General features: G+C 42.1%; 2 protein-coding genes across 4 annotated transcripts in view; one reads left to right on the top strand and one right to left on the bottom strand.

Annotated features, from left to right (window-relative positions):
• Nt5dc1 (5'-nucleotidase domain containing 1) overlaps positions 1 to 15,741 on the top strand; it is a 116,526-nt gene extending 100,785 nt beyond the window's left edge. For 2 of the 3 annotated variants that reach the window (XM_048425152.3, XM_048425153.3), the window contains exons 9-12: positions 2,041 to 2,159; positions 4,375 to 4,527; positions 8,924 to 9,092; positions 14,299 to 15,741. In XM_048425152.3, the coding sequence (XP_048281109.1) occupies positions 2,041 to 2,159; positions 4,375 to 4,527; positions 8,924 to 9,092; positions 14,299 to 14,426 (569 nt within the window). In that variant the 3' untranslated portion in view covers positions 14,427 to 15,741. Of the gene's footprint in view, positions 1 to 2,040; positions 2,160 to 4,374; positions 4,528 to 8,923; positions 9,093 to 11,445; positions 13,811 to 14,298 lie in introns of those variants that run through there. The other variant, XM_085690244.2, reaches the window with a different exon arrangement.
• Positions 15,742 to 18,472: 2,731 nt separating this feature from the next.
• On the bottom strand, positions 18,473 to 22,329 carry Tspyl4 (TSPY like 4). Its single transcript, XM_048425289.3, has one exon. It carries the CDS (start codon positions 22,238 to 22,240, stop codon positions 21,014 to 21,016), a length of 1,227 nt encoding a protein of 408 aa, XP_048281246.1. The 5' UTR covers positions 22,241 to 22,329; the 3' UTR covers positions 18,473 to 21,013.
• Positions 22,330 to 26,508: the final 4,179 nt, after the last annotated feature.

Genomic DNA, 26,508 nt, shown 5'->3' on the forward strand with positions numbered 1-26,508 from the left:
CACTGAGTTGTGTAGAAAAATTAAAGAAAAAAAACAGATTCTAGACTCACAGCAAGACTGGGCTAAAGAGTCTTTGACCATAAGCTGCCAGTTGTATATGAAATTTTAATCATCTATATTTATACTTTCAGCTGTGTTCAAAATAGCTTAGATTGGATAGACATTTATCTCATATTATAGTAATGTATATTTCACTTGTTGTAAGATTAAGCTGCAGTGGCCTACATTTAGTCTACAAATACACATATAAGGTGATTCGTATTACAAGCTGAACACACATTTAGGGAGCCTGCTTAACACTTTTATATGCAGAAATTAAATTTTAGCTTAAGGTACAATAACAGAGATGTGATTTTAATACCTGACTTATGTTACTTTTTCCCTTCTGTGTAAACTCTTGCGCTGTTCCAAGGATGATATTATAGCAAAGCTAACAACACCTTAACCTTTATGACCCCTCAGTTGTCCTTCTCAGATCCTAGTAGAGACCATTTCATTCTCTAACGAGGGCCATTTGTATATAGCATGTGGCTGTGTCTCATGGAGGCCATTCTTAGAGGCACAGCAGAGAGGTCAAAGGTAACAAAAACCAAAAGAAATAAAAGGTCAACTGTTTTGAAATCTAAACTCATTGCAATCCTGGGAAAGGGGGTACTTCCTCCCATGTAGTTTCCACAGCTGTACGAATGACTACCAGAGTCTTTGATGGCATAGCACCTTTTTATTAAACTTTATTAAACAGGTAGGTCATCTCCAGCTCCCAGCCAGTGTATAAGGCATATAATAGCAGGCACAATCCAGAGTGTCAAATACACTTAACTTATGTCACTAGCCCTGTTTTATCAGGGGGAAAGGATAGGGAGAGTTGTGGAGAAGGCAGAGACCGAGTAGCATGGTGGGAGGGAGAAGACAGTTTGGACCAGCAGACACTCGTGCTTTGTTATCGGGTGGTCCTCCACTACTCCCTCTTCCTGCTCTAAGCTAGGAGTAGGTGAAGTAATTGAATCCTCCAAGGTGCAATTGTGTTCTATTTTATTTTGTTTTGCTTTTGAGACAGGATTTCTCTGTGTAACAGTCCTGGCTGATCTGGAACTACCTTTATAAGCCAGGTAGACCTTGAACTCACAGAGATCCACCAGCCTTTGCCTCCCAAGTGCTAGGATTAAAATCATGTGCTACCACTGCCTGGCTGCAATATTTTTAACTAAAAACACTTATACAATATTTTCTGATCACATTTTTCCTCCTTTTAAACCTCTTCCAAACCATCCCTAGTTCTTCACCTATGTAACTCCAATACCCTTTCTTTCTCTCGAAGAATAAGAAAACAAACAGAAAAAAAAAACACAAAGACTTTACACACCAAAATATACAAGAAAAAGATCAATAAGACAAAAAAAGTTTTTTGGTAGAGAAAAGACATATACCTAAATACCATTATGTTGGTCAACTACTCCTGGGCTTGGGGCTTACCCTGGTGTGCTTAATATACCCGATGAGATTCCATTAAAGACTACTCATTTTTCCTTTGTAAGCAGGTATCAAGTGCAGTTAGGGGTGGAACCCATGTCTACCTCCTGCTCTCAGTGCTGAGATAGGGTGCAAATTGTAAGCCTGGATTTAAATGGCTACCGATATAAGTATGTTCCCTCCCCTCTGCTTCCCGAAAGACAGAGTTTAATTGGGTTTCCTTGATGATGCTCAGTAAGGGAATCATCTTATTAATGTAGAGGCAGGGTAGCAAGATGACTCAGCAGGTAAGGGTGCTTCCTGCCAAGATAGAGTACCCAACAACCTGAGTTTAATCTGTAGAATCCATGTAGTTGAAGGACAGAACCAACTGCTGAGATTTGTCCTCTGACTCCAAATGTGCACCATCGCATGCCTGCACCCATGCCCTGCATAAATAAATGAACAAATGTGAGCACACACACAGAGCTTACTGAATGCATGCATCCTTCCCACATGGTTTCCTTCTGTACATGGTCTATAGCCCTGGGTGTAGCCCAACTAAAAAGTGCTTGTCAACCATGTTTACAGAGAATGATGAGGAGCAAGAGGAGCTGCCCTCTTTGGATAAACCTGGCTGGTACTCCCAAGGCAATGCTGCCCACCTTTATGAGCTTCTGAAGAAAATGACTGGCAAGCCTGAACCCAAGGTAATTTCTGATTGAAGCAGCGTCCTTGATGTCCACATGCAATACAAATGGTTGTATATCAGGGACCTTTGAGTGCCAGCCTCAGTGTCCCCTCAGGGTTCAGAAGAAGACTCACAGCAAGTGCAGGACTTGGAAGTATCTGAGGGTGAAGTGAACTCTCCACTACGTACTTTTCTGCATCAGTTTCTTTATTTTTCTCCTGCTCTTCTCTTCCTGTTCTGTAAAGCTTCCAGTTTAGATACACATGCAGAACAAAGGCAATTTTCTGAGCTTGGATGCCCCTTTATCTTTGAAGGTCTCAAACATGATCTACATGAAGGACTCCTTTCCTATCTGCATGTCCTGCCAAATGGACGACAGTTGCAGGGAGGTGACTTCTAATGTATCTAAGGAACAGAACAGAGATATGGCTGTGGGAACCAAGGTTTCTGGCTATGTGACCAAATTCTCTCATTGGAAGTCTTATGGGGTGGGGGAAGTCATCCAATAAGCAAAAGAAGAAGCTTGGCTTTTAAATGTCCACAGTCCTTGTGGGACAAATAGATTCAGTTATGAAGCAAGTCCCGGTATATATTCCGTATATCAGAACTAAATAGCTAAATGAAAATCCGTCTATATAACTACCTACAGATATATGTGCCCATAAGATTGATATGCAGTCGTGAGATTACATATACACATCACATGAGATTACACACTACGATGTAGGTATAGGGGAGACACCAAACTGCTTCAGCAAAAGTGAACAACAGCTTTCAGAGTCAGTGGTACTGCAGACCTTGTCTGGACAGACTTAATCCTCCATCATATAACCACACCTCTGGTGGGTAGACATCTGAACACTAGTTGCCTCTTGCTTCTCATGGCCTGTGATAATTATGAAGAGATTCATGGCTGTAAATGGTTACAGTTAAGTATCTCGGTGCCTCTGAGCATCTCTTCTTCCTCTTCTGACTAGATACACTTTGGTAGATATCCGGTCATTATCTGTGTCAGAAAAGCAAGGATTCCCAAGGGGCCATCTATGTAGGAAGTACATGACTCAGACATGAGATGCCTGAGAAATGGCTTTCTGATAACAGCTAATCAAACAATATTTTATACACAAAACAGGCAGTGACTGAAATGACAGTGACTTAGCAGCTTTCCCTTAAAGAATTGCTTGCATTTGATCCCTTGATCACATTGTCAACATTGGACATTGGTACATGTTTACCCACAGTCCTTTCCTTTACATGATGTATACCATAAGGAGCAGGAGAAATCATTGGATAGAGAATGGATCAGGGATTCAGTGGACAAGGGACCTGGATGAGGAGCCTCTGATTCTTACCCCTTAACCTGACACAATCTTTTTTTTGGATTGAGGGAGGGCTGTGGTCTGGATCAGTAGGGCTTTGCCTCAGAATGCCTGGGGAACTTTCAACTTTACATGCTGGAGCTATACATCCCTGAGTTCTGTTTGAGCAGATCCAGGGCACCCAGGGTTTTGGGTAAGCAGATCCAAGGAGTGTTCTTAATATAGGCAGTTCCTATAAGTTGTCAGTTTTAGTTATAGGGGCAGATTTAATTACAGATGTGTGAAAATACACAGACTCACTTCTTCATTAGGAAAATGAAATAAAATTGTTACCTTCCTGTTGACTGAGTTTTCTGTCCTGCCCAGTTCCCACAATCGTATAGCCCCCAAAAAATCACACAGAGGACTACATTAGTTATAAACTGGTTGTCCCATTAGCTCAGGCTTCTTATTAACTCTTATAACTTATATTAGCCCATTATTCTTGTCTATGTTAGCCACGTGGCTCAGTACCTTTTTCAACAGGGCAGTCACATCTTGTTTCTTCTGTGGCTGGGCAAGGACTGCAGAGGAATGGGCTTCCTTCTTCCCAGAATTCTCCTGTTCTCATTGACCCACCTATACTTCCTGTCTGGTTGTCCCACCTATACTTCCTGCCTGGCTACTGGCTAATCAGCATTTATTTAAAATATAATTGAGAGACTATAAACCATTGTTCCACACCACCTTCCTTCCATCTTCAACAAAGCTGTGACTCAGACAGGACAAATAACAGGTCATCCGAAGTTTATGTTGCTTGTGCCATTTCTGGTTCTCGTACCCAAATGCTTGTTGGGGGCATTTTTTCTATTTCCTGTGCAGTGGTCACCACTCTCACACCCATGCCTCATTCAGAATTTTCCTCCTGAATCATAGGTTGTTTACTTTGGTGACAGCATGCACTCAGATATTTTCCCAGCCCATCACTATAGTAACTGGGACACAGTCCTCATTCTCGAGGAGCTTCGGGGGCAGGACGTGGAGAAGGCTGAGGAAGCAGAGCCTCTGGAGAAGAGAGGAAAATATGAGGTAAGGATCCTGTCTGTCCATTTCTTAGGTGACTGAAAGCTGAAGTCTCCTTAGGCTTCCTGACTTTAGAGTGAACTGGGAATGGTGGCATAGACTACAGTCCCACCAAATGATAAATGGAACAAGAGGATCAGGATCTCAGGGACTAGCCTTGGCTTCCTAAGACCCTGTCCCCCCACACACGCAAAAAAATTGTTCTGGTTTGATTGAATGTTTCTGTAGTTCGTTTGAATAACTGTTATTTAATAGCTTCTGCCTAAGCAGATATCTGTAGCCAACTTAGTTGTATTGTCTGCTTTTAAGAACCAAGTATGTGCCGTCATCATTATATTGTGGATAGAGAGAGCTGCATAAGGTCCCCCCTCCAACAACTGCGGAGCTATAGGCTGTAAGAGAAGAGGAGTTGTTATTTCCAGTGTTGCCCATGTTCCAGTGAACAAACCCACACTCTTGCTCATGCAAGCAGCCCTAATTAAACTCGGTGGGTCATTTTTCAAGAAGACATGAAAGTCGAAGGGGACTTTATGGGAAGGGGGAGTTCAGGGGCCAGCAGAGAGGGAGAGGGATAAGGAGGTGACTATTATCCAGATCCATAGTACACATGTGTGAAATCCTCGAGGGCAAAATACCAAAAGGAAAAAAATATGATCTGTCTTGTCTCTCTCTGCCTAGATTTAAAAGTAAATTGCCTTTTCACAAATATCTTTTGACATAAACCTGAACCTCCTGACCGATTCAGTCCTGTTGCTGCAGTCTGTTGCGGTTGTTAAATGTAGTTTTTCCACCAAATGTCAAGCATGTACTCCATGAGAGACTCTCTTTGTATTCAGAAAGTTCAAAACTACCTACAGAAGGATCGAATTCTCTGTCTGTGATGACTTTATTCAGTCTAAACAACTTTTCAAAAATAAAGTTGGTTAAAAGCAGGGTCATTTCAAAGCAGATGCCGCGACCTGGAGCACGGGCTGGTACTGCGGTAGCGCGTTCTGCAATGGAGTTCGTTGTTCGCACACAATTTCTGTGATGGTTTGCAAGGCTTTCCAATCTGAGTGGAGTCCATCTGGAATTTGAGGATCACTTTTATCTCTCTCGATTCGTGGCAGAAAGCATAAGGACCAAGGACATCTCAAATGGAACTTGGCAAGCTTTTACACAGAACTTGTGATTCTGTAATCTGGTACATCAGCGGATTATCCACTCCTGTTAGAGCTGGGTGACAGATGAGCAGAAGCGGCAGATGTTTGTGACTAGCAAGGCAGAGTAGACAGGGAATAATTTTCTTTACCTTATAAACCAAAAACAATCAGCTGGTCAGAAGTCCGTTGTTGAAACTAGGAATTACTTGGAGACTATTGGTGCCATGCAGCCAGCCTTGTGTTTAAGGGGTGAGGAGCTCTCTCCTGCGGCTTCCTTTCTTACTGTCCTAATTTGTTTCTTCATTTAACCAAAAACAAATTTAAAAGAAATTGCATACTTTTTAGAATATTGTGTCTTTAAATTTAAGTTAAAAAAAATAATTTAATAGTGAACATTTTTAACAAATAAAAAAGAACTTACTGTCATTTAATTAGGGAAAGCCTGTCCACTAAATCCATAGTACAAATGTAATATAATATATTTAAAGAAAATGAAGAAAGAGAGACAGTGCATACGTGTGTGTGTGTGTGTATATATATATATATATATATATATATATATATATTTTACATGGAGACCTGAGCAGGTCCCAGTAGGGTCTCCTTCCAAGTTCTGAGCTAGACAAGGATACCTCTTGATTCCACCATGTAACAGAACTGGCTGTGAGAAAAGAGAAAAAATGTAGAACAAAATTAAAAGGCAATTTAGCAAATTGTCGTATTTTATAGTTATATGACCATCACGATATAAAGAATTAAGATATCAAAATTGATAGGAAAGTTCAGTCAGAGTGCTGGAGCTAAACTGGCATTCAAAAGCTAGCAGCTGTTCTTTACAACAGTCCTAGCCACAGCTGTAGAGAGAGACAAATTATCTACACAGACAACAAAATGAACCACTGTAGGAAGTAAGACCGCCTTCTGTAAAAATTCAGTGAGCTTCTATTCAGGATTTTAAATACAGACCTACATAATGGCAGTGATATACTTAATAGGGTGTGTTAGAGTTTATTTACAAGATCGATACAATACTATGTGAAGTCCTGGGAGGACTTGGGCAGGTTTTCTGCCATGAGAAAGCTCAACACTCACAAGACTAAGGAAGGGAAAATTTTAGCCATATTATAAAGCTTTACTAACTTTTTATTCTAGTACTCATGCCTGGGTACCAAGTGAGCATACCTAACCCAGAATTCTAGTAGTTCCAGACTCTGGATGCTGTGCTTTTGAAGTCTGAGCCTCACTGTGTAGCACAGGCTTGCCTCAAGCTTGACGTGCTCTAGCTTCGGCCTTTGAATTACGAGAGGTTATGGTTGTGCCACCACACTTGGCCGGCGTCTGGAATTTTTCTAACACCAGTATAATGTTGTTCAGTATTTAGAAACTTTAAATTCTGACATTTTCAGATGATGGGTGCTTGAGTAAAATATACTCAAATATTCTCAAAACTGAAAAATTCTAAAATCTGGGTAATCTTCCTGGCCCCAAGGATGTCGGGAAGAGCTATTCACTCTGTGTATAAAGTGTTGTAAATAGAGAACAGCATCCAAAGAAGGTCCCTTATCACATCGGTACAGAAGACAACAGAACTTTCCAGTCAGGACTGAAAGGAGGAAAAAAATACTTTGATCTCCTCCCTCATTCTTCACATAAAGTAACCTCTGGAGGGATTATAGACCTGAGAGTCAAACTACAGCTGTAATGTTTATTGAAGGAAAGTTTGAAAATACTTTTCTAAGTGTGGTAGTTTGAATGAGAATGACCCCCAGAGACTCATCCAAGCTGCTGAAACTGTTTGGGAGATTAGATTAGATTAGATTAGATTAGATTAGATTAATGAGGTGTGGACTCATTAGTAGAAGCATGTCCCTGCAGGTGGGCTTTGAAGTTTCATGAGCCAGAGCTCTGTGTCCTCATTGCAGACAAGAATGTGATCTCTTAGCTGCTACAGCATCATGCCTGCCTGCTACCATACTCGCCACCATGATGATCCTGGATTCGAAACTTAACTATGAGCCCCTAATATACTCTCTATAAATTGCCATGGTCATGATGTCTCTTCACATCAGTAGAAAAGCAGCTATGAGGGTAACTACATTGTAAGGTATGATTTCTCAAGTTAGAACTTGAAGGATAATAAGCAGATTACAGCGCTGGTGTGATGGCTCAGTCAGTACAATGCTTGCCTCAAAATCATAAGGACCTGGGTTTAATCCTCAGAACCCACGTTTCTAAAAAGCCAGATGAGGTGGCATGTGTTTATAATACCTGCAGGAGGTCGTGGGTTGAGGCAGGAAGGTCCCCAGAGTTTGCTGCAAGACACTCTAGCCAAATCAGTGAGCACCAGGTTCAGTGAGAGAACCTATCTCAAAAAATAAGGTTTAGAGCAAGCCAGTCCAGCAAGACACTCAACGTCAACCTCTGGCCTGCACACACATGCACACACGGAAATAACTATCTACCCTTTGGAAAATACATGCATAGTCTCCCTGTGAAAGAGTCTATGGTTAGCCCTAGAAATGGACATATTTATCTCAGTCTTCTCAGTGAAGGCTCAAAAATACTCTTTTAGAAAAAAATTAATATTCCAGGCATGGTAATGCACACCTCTAATCCCAGCGCTCGGGAGGCAGAAGCAGGCAGATCTCTATGAGTCTGCAGCCAGTCTGGTTTACATAGTAACTTCTAGGCCAGCCAGGAATACACAGTGAGACTAAAGATAGATTAGATAGATAGATGATAGATAGATAGATGGATAGATGGATGGATAGATAGATAGATAGATAGATAGATAGATAGATAGATAGATTCTAGTAATTTTAAACTATTGTTGATGTATTGCTTCATTTTTAAGATATACTAAAAGCAATAAATAAATGTTCATGTCCTCAGTCTCTTCTAAAAAACAATACTGGAAAAATTCCAATGAAGTTTTTTTAATTATCCTTCAGTATAATAATAGTAATAATGATGATATGTAAATTAGGATTATTTTAATCATAGAGAAAATATCTTACTATATACTGTAAGATAGTTTTCAGATTGTGACAACTGACTATTTAGAGCCAATTCTAGGTCATGTTAAGGGGCACTCATCGTAAGGGAATGTTTTCTTTGTAAAACTGGAATGGGTTCCCAAACTGGGCTCATGGGATCCTATCGCATTTCCCTACTTACATTTGTTTACTGAGTGAAAACACTCTTGCAAGACCACTTCACTGCAGAGACCATTCTGATCATAGCTGTTTTTCCTGTTTCAGGCACCAAAGGTAAAGCCTCTAAATTCCTTATCTAATAAATGGGGCTCGTATTTTATTGACTCAGTCTCGAGACGAGGGAATGCAGAAGACGCCATGGTTTATACGTGGTCCTCGAGGAGAATCAGCACCTACAGCACTATTGCAATTCCAAGTATTGAGACAATTGCAGGTAATGGGGATACCTGGGAAGCTTCCCTGTCCAAAATAGTAACTGTTGGAGGCATTGTCTTAAAAGATGGTTCCCAAGACATTTTTATTTTTGTCCTTTATTTTTGAGATTATAATTTAATTGCATCATTTCGCACTTCCTTTTCCTCCCAAGCCCTCTCATATACCCCTGTTCTCTTTCAAATTCATGTTGTCTTTTTCATTAATTGTTGCATCCATATATGTACACACACACACACACACACACACACACCTAAATATATCCTTCTCAGTCTGTATAATGAGTTATTTTTCAGTGAAAAGAACTTCTAGATATACACCTTAGGTGAGGACCATACACACAAACACACACACACACACACACACACACACACACACACTTTTCTGGAGCCAGTTACAAAGGCTGGACACTTTTAAAAAAAAATGTGTTTGGAGGAATAGGGTACAGGTTGGGAGAATTACCAGGACAAGATGCTTAGGAAGCCCAGTAAGATGAACCTGGCTTTGGGCTGCTTCCCCACCACCACCCCAGAGTCCACTGAGGTTGAGTAAACATTTCAGTAACTCGTGTAACTTACAAGATAGGAACTAGAAGAGATAATGGGCCTGGTGAACTCCTTCAGTCCCTGTTGTAAGGATGAATTAAGGTAGGGTCTACATTTTCAGAGGCTAAAGCTCAGCTTCAGACAGCTGAATAGCAACAAGTCATTAGTTCCTCCATCCATGGTTAATCCTCCACATACACTTGGTTGAAATGAGTGCCCATTCTCTTTTGAGAAATACATTATTCTGGGAGTCAAATGCTTCCTTCAAACAAATGTAATCCAGGCAGTGGTGGCACATGCCTGTAGTCTCAGCACTCTGAATGCAGAGGCAGGCGGATCTCTGTGAGCTCAAAGCCAACCTGGTCTAAAAGAGCTAGTTGCAGGACAGGCCCCAAAGCTACAGAGAAACCCTGTCTTGAAAAAATAAAATTAAAAAATTTAAAAAAACAAAGCAAAGCAAAAAAAGACAAATAAACAAACAAAAAACCCAACAGAAAAACTCATGTAATGTATAGCCCAAAGTGAACAATTGGCAGGAATATGGTCTCCTAAGAGCACAAAAATTACAACAAAAACAACCAACTATAGAAAACAAAGAAATGAGACATTTTGTAGAGATGTAAAAACTAAGAGGATGGAAATTCTTAATTAAACCTTTCCAAATAAAAATTGATTTGTAATGAATAGGCTTCATAGCTGATTAGACACAGTAGACGGTGAATTGGTGTCCCAAGAAATAGCTCAGAGGAGATGTGCAGCAGCTGGCAGTGCAACCCAGCGTCAGAGAGCGCCTGCCTGACACGTGCCTGGGTCTGGGTTCGGTCCTCAGCACTGTGGGGGGGAGCTAGGCAGGAAGGAAGTTTGGGTGCAGAATAAAGCACCCCCAAGTAAAAACCATAGGAGACTCAAAAAAGCCTAAAGGAAACATAAAGGTAAAATGGAAAGGGATGAAGATTTTTGTAACTGGGGACCCAAGAGTAGCTATAACCATATGAAACAAACAAGACACCTGGGGAAACATTCGTTATTAATATGAGAGGTAACAACTTCTTGCTGGTGTCTCAGTTCTCATGAAAATAAAGTAACTGAAAGTCTGCAGCACTCGGATTGGAAGTCTTTCCCTGTTTAATTGAGAAACTGCTCAGAAGCCCGCCTGCTGTATAGAGGTGTGTGCTTTCTGTGTGGAGTCTTACTGTCAAGTGTCCTTTTAAACTCGGCAAAGGGAGAAAACTGTAGAATTTAGTCTCTGCCCTTCTCTTGCCATGGGCTCCTAGCCACTCAGTTCTGTCTCTGCAGCACTACAAGACTGCCCAAAGTCCCCGGCTTTCCTGTTCCTGGTAGCCAGCCCAGCCTCCAGCATGAATGCATGGCAGAACATGGGCTTTCCTCTTCTCTCATTGATCTTCCTGGGTACCATGTGTCCTTAAGTGTTGGTTGTCCCTTCCGGGCCCCAGTGACTCCACTCTGGTGTTTATCAGTGTCTGACAACTCTACTTCTTTCACATCCAAGTTGAAGCCTGGATACAGGTTTGAGCTTCACATTCTTGGATTGGAGCTGATAGTACCAATACCTGAATGGTTATGAAAATTGTCAAGATATGTGGTTATGAATAAGCCATATTCATAACCTAAGCCTAAGGCTATTCATATAATAAGCCTAAGAAAGTTGAAAAAGGAATTTCCATTCTAAAGTTCACTTCTAAAAAAATTGGAAAATGACCCCTCAGCTGTCACCTCAGTGCACCTCTCTTTTTCTTCTTTAATGTATTTAATTGTGTTGTTTTGTGTCTGTCTGTCCCGTGCCTGTAGGTGCCTGTGGAGGCCACCTGGTGTATGTGCTTGGACTGAACTAGGGTCCTCTGGATGAACAATGGAAGCTCCCCAGCCCTGCCTTTCTTATTCCAAAAGTTTTTCCTCTGCACCCTAGGAGAGAACTTAACAGGGCCTGCTTCTCTCTGAGGAGCTAGTAAGCAGGTCAAACAAAACTGAAAGGAGCTCTGTTTCATGGCTGGGAAAAGGGAAGAGGGTTGTTTGTATCTTATTTGTTCTGATGTTGGAGACGCCTCCTCACAATGTAACACAGTAATCACATTCTTAGGAACAAGTTGGGTCTCCTACAGAACCCTAGCTTGATTATGTCAGCCACAGACTCTGTAGTTAGACAACATTGTATTGCTTAACTCAGAATGAGAAAGGCAACTCAAAATAAAGTATAATGGTCCTAAAATATTTTAGGACTCAAATCCTGCTGGTTTCTGTTGAAGTCCCCAGAGCTATTCTGTTTCTCTGTGTTATTTTACAATGTAGGAATGTGTTCATTTTTGTTCTCTGCAAAAAACTTTTGTTCCGCAGTTGGAATAATATAGCTGATATAGTGGACTCAGGACAGAATGTAAGAGAAAACTGCTACAGTAAGCGAGAATCAGGAGAAGGGGGTTCTTTTCTATTTTGTTCCTAGTAGTCAGGTACCACCAGTGACTTCCTACCACAGAGAGGGAACAGTTTCCTTCTCACTGACTCGACAGTCTCATGAATTGCTAGTTTGATCTTCTTTGGTTTTGGCCTTAGTTTGGCTATTCTATACACAGATGAATGCATGACCTGGGGGAGGGGGGTGACGTGCATGTGTGCGTGGTGTGTGTGTGTGTTTACGTGCATAGCTACATGTGCACTTGCACATGCATGCTTCAGGCAGCATCCACCTTTCCCTTTCACAGAGCTGGAACTCACCGAGTAACCAAGTAAGATAGGCTGGCTAGTTAGTGAACGAGCTAGAGAGCCTGGCCTCCCCAACAGTGTTGTACAGCTGTGCACCGCTGCACCCAGCTCTTCAGAGTGGGTTCTAGGGATCCAGCTAGGGTCCTTGTGTATGTGACAAGTACTTTACCAAATGAGCCACCTCCCGAGCCGCAGGTTTATTTTTTTAATTTCTTTTTAGTGAGGTGTGTATAACTGTGCACACACACATATGTGTGGGTCTCATAGAGGCCAGAAGAGGACTTCAGATACCATGGAGCTAGGGGCATAGGTGTTAGTGAGCTGCCTAATATTAATGCTGGGATCCAAATGCTGATCCTCTTGATGAAGCAGCAAGCGTTGTTAGCCCCTGAGTCATCTCCCCTATTTTCTTTTCTTTTTCTATTTCTTTTTCTTTTATAAGGCTTATTTTTATTACTTTAAATGATGTGTGTCTGTGTAAATCTGTGCCTCTGCTGGTATGTGCAGTGGAATGCAGGGGTCCACATGGGCATCAGATCCCCTTGGCGCTGTAGTTACCATCAGTGTGAGCCAGTTAATATGGACTCTGGAAATCACGCTCGACTCCTCTGTGAGATCAGTACATGTTCCTAACCACTGAGCCATCTCTCCAATCAACCCTACTTTTTAAGGTCAGGGTTTTTAGGGTCAGGGAATAGAGGCCAGGAGAGGGCATCAGATCCCTGAAGTGGAGTCACAGGTGTTTCTGAAAAACATGAAGTGGATGCTGGGAACCAAATTCAGATCCTCAAGAAAAGAGCAGCAAGTGCTTTTAACTATGAAGTCATCTTACGGAACCCCATATTTCTTTATTTTTTTAAGATTTATTTATTCATAATGCATACAGTGTTCCATCTACATGTATGTGTACAAGACAGAAGAGGACACCAGATCTCATTATAGATGGTGTGAGTCACTATGTGGTTGCTGGAAATTGAACTCAGGACCCCTGGAAGAACAGCCAGTGTTCTTAACTCCTGAGCCATCTCTCCAGATCAAGCCCCCATATTTCTTAATAACCAATTTTTGTTGTTACATAAGCAGCATAGATGTTTCACGTTACTTAGTTAATGTCACTCTTATTAAATACCCAGAATGCAAGGCGCCCGACACTGACTAGTGCTGCATGTTCTTCTCTTCGCAGTAAATGTGGCTTTTTCTGACATCAGGAAAGCAAGGTTTCTTCTTCCTATCCAGCAGCAGTTTTTTTTCCGGTAAAGACTGACTGCTTGAGTCTTGATGCCTCTCTCTCAGTGGCACCTAATATAAAGTAAAATTTGGGCAGAGTTCTGGTGATTATGTGTAGTATGTGTAAATATACATCATATTGTAAATCTTATGTGCTTACTCTATACCCTGTAACCTTGGTACCAACCTATCTGTAGCACAAGTATTAAAATTACTGATAAAATAGAAAGACTGATTTGTTTTATTCCTTTGTTTTCATAGCACTATATTATAATTACATCATTTTCCCCTTTCCTTTCCTCCTCCCACATCCTCCCATCTATCCCTCCTTGCTCTCAAATTCATGGCTTCTTTTTTCATTAACTATTGTTATATGCATATATGTGTGTACATACGTATTCCTAAATATATAGCTACAAACTACTCAGTCTGTATAACCTGCTTGTATGTGCCTGTTCTCAAGGTCAACCACTTGGCACTGGATAATCAATGGTATGCTCTTCCCTGGGGAAGACGGTGCCTTCCACCCCAGAATTCCTTAGGCATCTGTAGTTCTTCATATAGTGTAGAAGCTTCATGATCATTCCCCATCCACTTTAATGTGACTATTATTGCTGTTCTTATTCTGCTCATGAACACTGAATTTTAATCTGTTTGTATTTATGAAAGGAGTTTGGTGGCTTATAAAAAGTCTTTATTTTTTTCCCTCCCTCACAGAGTTACCCCTGGACTACAAATTTACAAGATTCTCTACAAACAGTTCAAAGACAGCTGGTTACTATCCATCGGTCCATTATACCTTGGGTTCTCAAGACACAGACAGCAAAATACTTACTGAAAAATGAACCAACCATATGTGCAGCAGACATATTGCTAAAAAATGTTAAATTTCAAAAAATGCAAACAATTTATAGGAACAATTTTTCAATGAAAATTGACCAAATGGGTACTTGCTAATCTATCTTTTTAAAATATATATAATTTTATATAAATCATTTTAATGTTTAACAGTTGTTATAGAAAAAAATTGTAGTGCTCTAAACTAAAAAAGAATATGAATTAATATTTTCTATACTAGTAGTTTTGTGGATTCTCCCAAGATGATAACAAACACATATGCAAGCATATATTTATGTTATCTACCTAATCCAGAAGTTTCCAAAGCCTGCTTCACAGACTGATACGGAGCAACCTAGATCTTGAAAATGCAAATATGATTGCCTTGTTCCAAACCTGAAATCAGAAACTTTAGGAGTAGGACCCAGCAATGGCTTTTTAACAGGCCTTCCAATGAATGTGATTCTCAAATGTAATTTGAGACTTCATAAGTAAACCCTGTATTCCAAAATAAATTTGTTTGGATTAATACACCTGAATCTTCACATCTTTCCTATATCCATATTGAAAATGTAACCAGAATTCATAGTGAACACCAAAGTCTAGTGAAACTCAATTCTTTTTCCAAGCTATCAAGCTTTTTGCTCTTTTTTCCCCAAAAATGCAGAAGTTAAAAGACATAATTTATTCAAATAACATAGCCTTACTTCTTAGTAATTTCTCCCGTTAGGAAGAAGTTAAACTTATTCAGCTCAGTTCCAGCTTTGTCCTTGGGAAGAGAGAGTAACGGCTGAAAGAAGCCCAAGTTTATTCCTCCGCTCCAGGTTAGGGGAGGTATGTTCTGTGCAGTTTCCATTAGTTATGTTAGTAACTTTGCTTCAGATCATGTTCACACAAGATGTTTAGATTCAGTTGATATTTGTAAGTTCCTGGGTCCCCTTTTGCCGGTTAGCCTCCCTGTCTATAATAGAAAGGACTACAAAACATTATCATTATTTTTTTTCTTGGAATTTAGCATATTAACATATGCATTGAAAATCTATTTTCTTAAAATTTGTAAATGTTCAGATGAATTCCAAAGTGTACTATGAGGATGCTTTTCTCAGGGTAATTAAAAGAATAACTTTTTTTATGATCTGCATCTTTGATGTTGTTCAATAAGTATACATATATAAACAGTGACATATTTGATATCCAAAATGTCATTTGAGTGTTCTATTAAGCATGCACAATCGAGCTTAGGGCCAAATGAAAGATGCTATCTATTGTAGGCTTTAAGTAGAGAGTTCACTTTGCTTTAAAATAAAGCTGTTCTCCCTTCTAGATGTTTCTTGTGTTACTGGACAAGAATGCTTATTACTTTGTGTGTGTGTGGGTGTGTGCATGTGTGTGTGTGCTTTTCCTCTGCCCTGTATGTCCCATGAATTAAACTCAGGTCAGTCACCACACTTGGAGCAAGTGCCTTTACCCACTGAGCCATCTTGTGGCCTAAAAACTGAGAAGCCCAAAATTTAAAAATTAATTGTACTTTTTTTTTTTTTTTTGATCACTAAAGAGTAGAGGAAAGTAACTTCAAATGAAAAGTCCTTTCCCAGGTCCCACGTGATGACCTTGACCTTGACCTGACCTCACCTTTTTTACCTCCTAAAGAAGAGTCGGAGTTCAGAGAACTCCTCCTCACACCCACTGACTTGTCACTGCTGACTCTAGTGAATGCGTCTTTAAGCTACATTCCAGTTTTATTTCATGGTTCATAAAAAGTGCCAGTGTTTCTCAATGGATAGGAAAGGTAAACACGGGGCTGACGAGATGACTTTGTGCCTGTTGCCCAAGTCCGATGACCTGAAACCCGTGTGCAGGTGCAGAGAAAGAACTGGCCCCACTCCTTGTTCTCTGACTTCTGCACACATGCTGTGCCATTCTCGTGCCCAAATAGGCACAATGATAAAAATATTAAATTTTAAAATAGGGGGAAAAAAGAAAAAAATTGGGGGGAAGTAATATAAAAATTAAAACGAGGGAGCTGGAGAGGTGGATGGCTCAGCATTGAAGATACTTGCTGCTCTTGCAGAAGACCTGGGCACCTCACAGCTGTCTGTAGCTCCAGTTCCAAGGAATCCGAAGCCCTCTTCTGGCCTCCTGGTCTCTATACGCACCAGGCACCCATACATAAAATGAATAAGTTTTTTAATTAAAAATATTAATGAAAAGCAGTTTATATCATTATTATTTATGTGTGTGCTTACTTGTCTGTATGTACACATGCATGCAACTGCCCTTGGAGGCCAGAAGAAAGCATTAGGTCCCCTGAAGCTGGTCTGTAAATGATTGTGAGCCATTAGATGTGGGTGCCAGGAAGCAAACAGGAGTCCTCTGCAAGAGTAACAGGTGCTCTTAGCACAGAGCTATCTTTCAAGCCTGGGTTTCTTCTTTCCTAGTTTCATGCACTAAAAAGCAGGGAACTTTCTAACATAACCAGTGGGTTTTTCAATGATCATTAAGGACCTGTACTGATCTTTATCACTCATATACTGTTGTCATTGGAAAGATACTCTGTGAGCCATCCTTGTTTCCATGTATGCTAACAGCGCCTCCTTTGATCTAAATCTTAAGGGTCTTAAAAGAGCCTCTGTAAGAAACATCATGGCATGTGTGAATGTTAAATCATTTCCCTGCAAAGGTGAGGCACTTTGAAAGGAGCACTCAAAGCCGGGCAGTGGTGGCACATGCCGTTAATCCCAGCACTCGGGAGGCACAAGCAGGCAGATCTCTGTGAGTTCGAGGACAGCTTGCTCTATAGAGCGAGTTCCAGAACAGGCTCCAAAGCAGCACAAACCCTGTCTATAAATAAATAAATAAATAAATAAATAGGGAGTGCTCAGGGGCACATACCTGTAATCCTGGCATGCAGGGAACAGAAGCAGGACAATCAAGAGTTGGAAACTAGCCTGGGCTGCACACATGATGACACCATCTTCAGCAGACAAAACCATTAACAGGAATACCCCAAATATGTGACTGAAATATACCTAGACACACTGGAAAGATTTCACAACTTCAGTTTGAGTGATAGTTTCCCCAGACACTGTTCCAGGAAAGTTTAGAGGGTAAATACATCCACATCTATAAACGGGTTATAAAAATGAACAACCAAATATTTTAGCCATCTAACCATAATTTGACAATGTACCAAGATTTCTGCTGAGTTAAAAACTACCAGGTAGCTGGCCAGTCGTTGAAGTTGCTGGCACCTGACATATTTCCTACATGCGTGTCTTGCTGGTAGGATTTCTGAGCTCGGAGAAAGCTTGCACATTAACTGTCTGTTGCGGCCTCTGCCTCTTTCCTATCCTAGATGTAGTCTGAGCACCACTGCATTCTGCCTTTGCTTTTTCAGCTTTAGTCTAACAAAGGTATTCCTCCTCCTGATGAGACGGCACCACTCACTCACTGCAGGTAATATGGCTTCCGTGCTGCTTAATCTACTGTGAAAGTTAGACTCCGACATCCTGTCGGCGTCACTGCCAAACAGCTGGTTCATTCCTACAGCCCTGCACCTGCTCCATTCCCTTTAATTTCTCTTTTTCTTTCTCAGTTTTTTAGAACTTAATTTCCTTCCTTTGATATAGCCTTAATACAAGATATATAAATATATAAATATGTATATATGTGGCATATATTCCATATACATCTTGTATTAAAACTGGATCAAAGGATGTGTGTGTGTGTGTGTGTGTGTGTGTGTGTGTGTGTGTGTGTGTGTGAGCCCAGCTGCCTCTGAATTCCCAGCTGCCTCTGAATTGCTTTGTAGCCCATGCTGGCCCCAGACTCCACCTCCTCCTTCCTCGGGCTCCCGAGAGTTGCAGTCACATACATGTGCTACCACACCCAGGTTCTCTAGTTATTCTCTGTGCAGCCTCAAAACCAGGTCAGCTCACATAATCTCTCACCTGCTGGCCAAAAAAAAAAAATTGCTTTGCCCAATTCATATTGCCCTGTGAATAGGAGTGAAGCAGCTCATCGTTGCCCAAGCTGTATTATCCCAGACAGCACAGAGCTTTTTATTCATCTTTATTCATTTATTTCTTTTTGGTGAAGACAAGAAACATAACAGTAACATGTTTTTCCTTCAAGCACACAGGAGAAGACAAAGGACTAAGTCTCATTTAGTGTGGTGGCAGTTCTAGTCCCACACTGGTAAAACATAGTGTCAAGTATTACTACAGCAGGGAATATCAGTAAGACAAGTTACGTTTTTTTCTTTTGAAATCACTTTTACAAGACATAGCAACAGTTTTCAAAATCTTCAGACTTCAAAGATCACATTGTGCGGATTGTGTTTCTAAGAATACAGCTATATAGGAACAGACACCAGAATAAGTTAATCTAGTAATGAATATTCACGGAGTCTTCATACTGCAAAGGACAGATATTCAAATGTTTGCACTTGTTCTCAATGATAAGCAAAAGGCAGGCTTGTAAACATCGATTCTGCCAGTCAGCTGACAGGGAGGAACAGGGTTTGGTCAAGCACAGTGGGTTGAGGAGTGCACACCGTTGATCTCCCACAGACAAAGGTCACTCCGAGAATCTGGAGAAGAAAACGCCCAGACTAACATCTGTTCACAACAGATCTATTGGCGAGTTGAGAATAAGGAAAAACTATGGGAAAATCCTCCAAGCATCCCTTTTAAATCCCAACCCATCTGATCTCCCCATTCTGCACTAGAACTTGCCTCAGTAACCACTGCCCCCCAGCCATGCTCCTGCAAGACGCCAATCATCACAGCAGGCCTAGAACTCACTCTGCAATAGGCTCCCCTAGTGCTCTAGTCCCCCTCTAGGACTCACTGAAGGTATCCAGACCTCCTGAGCTCTGGGGAAGCTCCTAATACGTTCTTTAAATCAGAAAGAGGACGGGTGAGGGCCACAGCTGCAGGCTCAGAACTAGGAGCTATCACCGCGCAACTGTGTAACCACAGGAGCAAGCCCTGCAAATCCAGACTCCTCACATCCCCCATCCCTCAGAAGAGGCTTGGAGTCTCCCACAATGCACTCGACAGCCCGCTCCCTCCTTTGTTAGGATGGAAACAAGGAAGGAAATTCAGAAGCTGATAAGTAAGGACCGAGGTCAGACAAGCAGAACGGGGATGACGCACATAGCTCCTCTCTGGTCGTTCTACAGGCTGAGCCCCGAGAAATGCCCGCTCGTCTTTAGGAACAGGTGCAGTTTTAGTTGTGTTTGTTCACATCTCGCTCGGGCTGCACAGTCAGTCCTTGAGAGTCTTCTTTCTCAAACTAGAGCTGAAGAAACACACAGCATCTGGTAGAATGGGGAGGAGGGAGGAGTGGAGGTGGCCTCCCTTGAAATTTTCAGACGTTACTAAGAGAAGGGTGAAATAGTAAGGACAGCAAGAGATTTGGAGACTACAGTACCTTTTTCTGCCTGGCACAACTAGGGAACGGGGAGGAAAGGAAAAACAAACCTGTAGCCAGTTTTGTTTTTCTGCCTCTAGGCTGTAACTGCTTCAAAGAAAAAGGAACAGGAAGAAAGAAGAGTCAGTGAAAGAAAAACGCAGCAACCCCTGTGTGGGGTGCCACAAATGATTTCCCACCACCCCAACCTAGGCAGCTTTGACTTAATCAGTGTGGGTGTGGACACAAGAGTTGGGAGTGTTACCTAATAAAGTTGCCTGGATTCCGAATAATTTGTTGGCTAGGACTCAGAAGAGAGTCACTCGGGCTTTGCTTTGGGCACTGCCCCATGAGACTACACATCCTGCCCAATGGCCAGCTGAGTCATGGGGAATAGTAGGGGGTCCTGTGTGCTGCCTAGGAGCTTAGGTCCTTAGATAGTTCCTGAGGAACAGTGTTGGCCTGTGCCCAGCTCAACCAGGAGAGAACTAGTGGGCAATTGCACAGGCCTTCATACTCACCAGTAGCTGATCACAATGCACAATAACCAAAGGTACAAGACCGATGTGGTAACATAAAACACTCCCGGCCTGTTACTTTACTCATGCCTAGTAGTCACCCATCAGCCACCTGCTTCGGTGGTCAATAGCAAAGGCCCAGGAAGACAGCTAGGATCAGTTGGACTGTCCTGATGGGCTGATGGCTGGGTTGGGATACAGTTCCATCATCTTGCAGTGGTGAAAGTCACAGTTCATCACAGTCCACAGAAAATAAGAAACACAGCAGGAAGAATGAGACTTGGCAAATTCTAGGAAAGGATATGTCAAGCTTTCTTGTGGTAGAGAACCACTTTTAAAAAACTGGAAGAAGACATGGTCACAGACATGAACCAAGCCATGCAAAGGAAGGCAGTACAAATTACAGCACTGTGAGCTTGTCTTAGAAGCAGTTTGGAGGCCATGCACTTGGAACACCATTAACACTATGCAGAACACCGTGATGGCCAAGAGAAAGAAGAGCATAGACTTGGAAGCCACGATCTTGAAACTACTAGAGACTGAGAAGAACCAAAGGACACAATCCAACAGGAGGAGAAAGCAGACGAAAGGCTGCATGCTGCTGGCCAAACCGAGGAGGTGGTAGGACTCTCCTGCAGGAGCTTCTTGCAAGGGCAGAGAGCTTAGCCGGACTGGAACCTGAAGGACCTGGGACTTTCCACTGGCTGTCTTGGTGGGACGCGAACTCCTCTGCGTGGCCCATCGCCCATCAGATAGTATTGTAGGGGATTGGACCACAGCTCCCCTTTGATAATTTCAGCTATTCTGTCGAATTCTAGGAGGCTGTGGTCTGAGAACCAATTGAAGAAACTGGGAATCGTGTTCCCCTCCCGATTCCTGTGGATATGGGCCTGGGGCTCTTGGCCCCGGTGCCAGCGGATGGGAGTAGAGAGGGATACCACTCTCCCGGAGGATCTGCGCTCATATTCCTTGACCAGCCCCTCATTTCGGAAGTAGGGATTGCTTTGGAAGATGAACTTAAATTTGCAGCCTGCTCTTGGGTGCTTAAGCTCTTCCACCTCTAAATTGATCATGTACCTCATCATGTCTTCATCTTGGCCACTGATCATTGGTGACAACTGAGGGTGGTTCCGAAAAGCGGTGACCCAGAAACCTGGGATGTTTTGGATGATGAAACTTCTGCGCTGCATGTGGAGTCTTCTCATCCGCCCAAATTTGCGTTCCAGCTGGAGGAAGGCCCTGTCGGCCTGCGCATTTACGTTTGACAGCTCTTGATCGATGGCCTCTAGAGAGTCCATGCAATTATTGATCTTCGGGGCCCTGGGACGAGTCTCCTCCTTCCCTCCTCCGGCTACCTTTTTTTCCTTCTGTACCCCCTTCTTTTCCTGCATCGCCGCCCCTGCTTCTCCCTCCTTCCCGGCGGCCGCAGAAGTGGCGCACTTGGTCGCCGTCATTTCCTTGATCTTCTTTGCCCCCGGCACCATCTGAGACCCCAGGCCCACCGCACCACAGGTTTCCAGAGCTTTCGGTCCAACAGGGCTGCGCGGCCCTTCAGGCTGACAGCCATTTTTATTGCTGTCGTCGGCTGCCACAGGGACTGAGGCTGCGTCCCCGCCCTTTGATAAAGACAGAGCATCCTCCAGTCCTTCTTCGGCTGCCGCATCACCGCAATTTTCAGCCACTGCAAAGCAAAGCGCAGGACCGCAGTGCTGGGAATCCGGGGGCGCGCCTCCCTCCGCACCGGCCTCACCTGCAGCCTCCATCGCCCGCGCCGCCTCGGTTTCCTCACGGAATCCCTCGTCCTGGTTCAGATCCAGATCTTCAGGGGCATGGGCGGGGGTCGTGGTGTTAGCGAGAGGAAGCTCATTGCCCTCATCCAGGCCGCTCATTTTGGCAGATGTCAGCCCTGCAGAGGAGCCTTCCTCGTCCTCTGCAGACGCAGCGCAGCACCGCAGTGAGTGCTTAGCTCCACCCCTTTTCCTTCGGGGCTGTTGCTACCATGGCAACCTGTGACGTCAGGGTAGCAGCTGCATCTTACTGTAGCGCGAGAACTGGCTACCCAGGTAATTAAGCTTGTCAGTCAATGTACTCTTTTTGTCTTTTTACACGATGCTGTAAATTGAATCTTATCTGGAAATTGCGTTCGTTTACACAAACGGAGGCAGAATTATATTAATGTGTATTCGCAAATCTCTAAATTAATTTCAACATTCTCTAAACCATTGTCTTAAAATACATTTAAATACAGGAGCTATTGTCTAATAAAATCAGATCTCATCGAGCTTCTCAGAAATAGAAAAATGAATTCCCCAGCTCACAGGCCTTTCTTATTTCGTCCACAAATTCATGGCGGTTACTGAGAAATTGCGCAGAATCCAATTCTGAAACACAAGTGCCGTTGCTGTTTTCCTTTTTATGCAAAGGAAACATTCAAAAGATTCATTTCAGTTTCTGTAACGATTTCAATGTTTGTCTATATTAGCCGATGTCTATAAAGCGATTTGATATTTATTCACTTTCAAATGAATAGTAAACTGCTTCATATAGGTGGCCACACAAATACCATACGCACAAATTTAGCCCTTCGGTATTACTGGAGGAAACATAATCTCAGAGGATTTTGAACGCTTTTCTGCCTTGGGTTATAATCTTGGCTTCTACTTCATGCCTGTGAGTATGAAGCCGACAAACATTTGCCCGAATTTGCTTTTGTGAAGGCAGAAACAATTACCAGCTTTTCCAGACAACTAAGTTACTGTCTCTAAAATATCTGCTTAAAAAGAAGAAAGGTCATCCATTCAAGTCAGCTTACAGAAACTATTTGTAATCACCTCTGTCTCTTAGCTTCCTACAGTCAGAATGCTGAGGTTAACCCTTGGGTAGGTAAGACCAAAGAGAGACTTAAATTCTGCATATTTAATGTTTCAGGTCCTATTAGAACAAAGTGTTACAGCTCTTTGCACTGGGAAATTAACTGACTCTCACCCAGAGTATGGTTATGCTCAAATATGTGTCTGTGAATAAGAGTTTAAAGAAAAGCAGCATTACCCCAAGACCTCTAGTGAGGGAAGGGGTAGTGCCTGGGGAACTAAGACTGGGAGGTGATGAGAGACATGACTGGCCAACAACGAAGAGCATAGCATGCCGTTGGGTTTTTTTTTCTTTCTACTCCAAGTTGGGTGTCCCTACCCAAAGCTGGTATATCCAGACTGACCGCTCCCTGCTGGAAAAATAGATCAGTTCTCCAAAGAAAATAAAAATATGCAAAAAGGTTAACTCCAGATACAGCAATTATTTTTCTGGGCCCTTTCCTTTTTCTCCGCACAAATGTTCTTTCCGCCTTACTGAGCAGAGGTCAGTGGATCGCTTCACTTCCTTGGGAAACAAATAGACACTGAGCTGCCACTGACTTTGTGACTTCTGAGCTATTCTTTGGCATCCCACTGTTTCTGGACCTAAAGACCCTTCCCACTGATGTAGAAGCAGCAAACACTCTTGGGCTTTAACCTAAGCCACAATGCAGAGAAGCATCAAATGCTGAACCAAGTTACAGGGCAGTTCAGGCGGAAGGAAAAAGTTCATTATGACACCACTTCATAAAAGTGGGAAAATTACATGTGGACTTATTCCCCCTTGTATTTACCCATGCTTTAAAGATTGATTTCTCTACTAAAGAAACAATCCAGCCTTCCATCATCTTTGATTTGATTATACCTGCCACCTAAATCATTTGTTTACCCTCACAGCCGGCCCTTATTTAAATGTCTACAGGAATCGCACAGGACATTTAAATCACATTGTTTCACATCCAAGAACCCAGGAAGCACCGAGCAATCAATTGTCCATACTTGTATTAATGACAAATCACCACTTTCCATCTCTACCTTCCGTACTTAGCATTGTTAATCCTTTAAATTCCTATAGCTCTCATGACTTTTACACCCAATTTAGAACTTACCTAGGTTTAACTTTTTACCATTCCTGGTTGTTTTGTGATGACCATTTTCCTCATCCCAGCAAGATAATAATGTGGTATAGCATTGGCATTTAATACAGTACCGGCCAGTATCTCACAGTGTTTTCATGAAAACTGATTATGTAAGTGAGAATTTCAATTTAAATGAAAATTTTTTAACAGAATGGATAATATGACTCTCCTAGTGTTTGAGTTGTATAGATAAAGCTATAAATCATACCTTAAGTTTTTGGTACGTTAGAAGATTGAACATATCCTATATAATGGAGCATATTCTGTTGGTAATTGTCAATGAAACTCACTCTCATTGAAAACAATATGTCAATAACATGATGCTATGGAAAAATAGCCATGGAGAATTCTGTGAAAATCCATAATATAATTTTCATTTACTGGGAAATCAGAAGATCAAACATAGCAGTCAAATGAAAATGATTTTACCCAAGTATATATAAATATTAGAAAATTTATGAAATATACCCTATTATCCTTCTTGACTTTTTTCAGAATAATATTTCTAATTATATGATCATTAGGGGGTATATTCAGTTGTACCTTTGTATACTTTTACATACTTAAATATATGATCTCTACTTGGCTTCAGATGGAACTAAAGAATTGATTTACAGTCATACAGCAAGCAGAGCAGCCACGCTCTGCACCTCAGAAGTGTGGCTCAGAAGCCTGTGTACTCACTAATGATACTATCCTGATGACATGCCAAACGCACAGTTAAGAGAGCACTTCCCAAACAATTACAACCCTCTCTCTAGCCCTCCTAACCCATTAGTCATTTCAGGGTGCTATATCAGCACAGCCTAGGCAGGGTGAATTACGAACATGTATTTATTGAAGAGTAGAGTTGGTGTCTGGTGAGGCCCTGCTTCTTGGTTCATAAGTAGCCCTTCTTGTTGTGTCCTCACATGAGGATGACCTGTTAGGGAACTGATCCAGTTAAGACCCTCAACTGAGCCCTCAATAAGCAAATCAGTGGGTTCTCAAAGACTCCACCTTAATCCTCACACGGGGGATTATTTTTCCACATATTATTGGAGGGGAATAAACATTTTGTCTATAGCATCTGTTATCTGTTTTCCTCACAATTAATAATTGTTGGGGATGTAACTAGTTCTTAAAGAAGAAAAGAATGAGTGATCCTCTAGTTCAATACCTTCGTAATTCCCAATCCATTTGATATTAATGTTTTTTAAAATATTTATTTATTTACTTATTATGTATACAATATTCTGTCTGTGTATATACCTTCAGGCCAGAAGAGGGCACCAGACCTCATTTCAGACGGTTGTGTGCCACCACGTGGTTGCTGGGATTTGAACTCAGGACCTTTGGAAGAACAGGCAATGCTCTTAACCTCTGAGCCATCTCTCCAGTCCGATATTAATGTTTAAAATAAATATTATGACTTTTCCCTTTTTTTGAAATTCACATGCTATACTATAATGTTTAGAGAGAGGGGGTGGGGAGAGGGGAGACAGAAAAGAGATGAGGGGTGATCGGGGACTAATTAAGACCCTATGTAGCTCTCGCTGTCCTGGAACTCATTATTTAGACCAGCAATCTGCTCAAACTCAGACTGATGTGCCTCTGTCTCCAGAGTGCTGGGATGCACTTCCACACCCAGCTTATTTTTCTTTATTTAGTTTACTTTTTATATTTCATTTTACATGCCAACCACAGTTATCTCCCCTATCCCACTCTTCCTTCATCCCCTTCCTGATTCCCCCATCTATTCCTCCACCCACTCCTCCCAAAGGATAAGGGCTCCCATGGGGATACAACAAAGTCTGGCACATTAAGTTGGGGCAGGACGAGCCGCCCCACCCCACCCCAGCCTTAAGGCTGAGCATGACATCTCACCATAGGGAACTGGATCCAATAAGCTAGCTCATGCACCAGGGATAGATCCTGGTCCTACTGCCAGGTGCCTCACAGATAGAAGCTTCACCCCTGTCTTCCACATATGGAGGGTCTAGTTCAGTCCCATGAAGGCTCCACAGCTGTCAGTTGTAGTGATGAGACAAGCAGACCTGCTTTTTGTCCTGCCCGGCTCCCGCACGGCTAGCTTTACACCCAAAATAACAACACACAAATTGTATTCATTTAAATACTGCCTGGTCCATTAGCTCTAGCCCCTTATTGGCTAATTCTCACATCTCGATT

This window comes from Myodes glareolus, chromosome 1 (genome assembly GCF_982192425.1).
Source record: "Myodes glareolus chromosome 1, mMyoGla1.1, whole genome shotgun sequence".
In the NCBI taxonomy this organism is placed as follows: domain Eukaryota; kingdom Metazoa; phylum Chordata; class Mammalia; order Rodentia; family Cricetidae; genus Myodes; species Myodes glareolus.

Excerpts from the sequence above, each read along its gene's own strand:
- Tspyl4 (XM_048425289.3), bottom strand. The coding sequence starts at position 22,240 with ATGAGCGGCCTGGATGAGGGCAATGAGCTTCCTCTCGCTAACACCACG.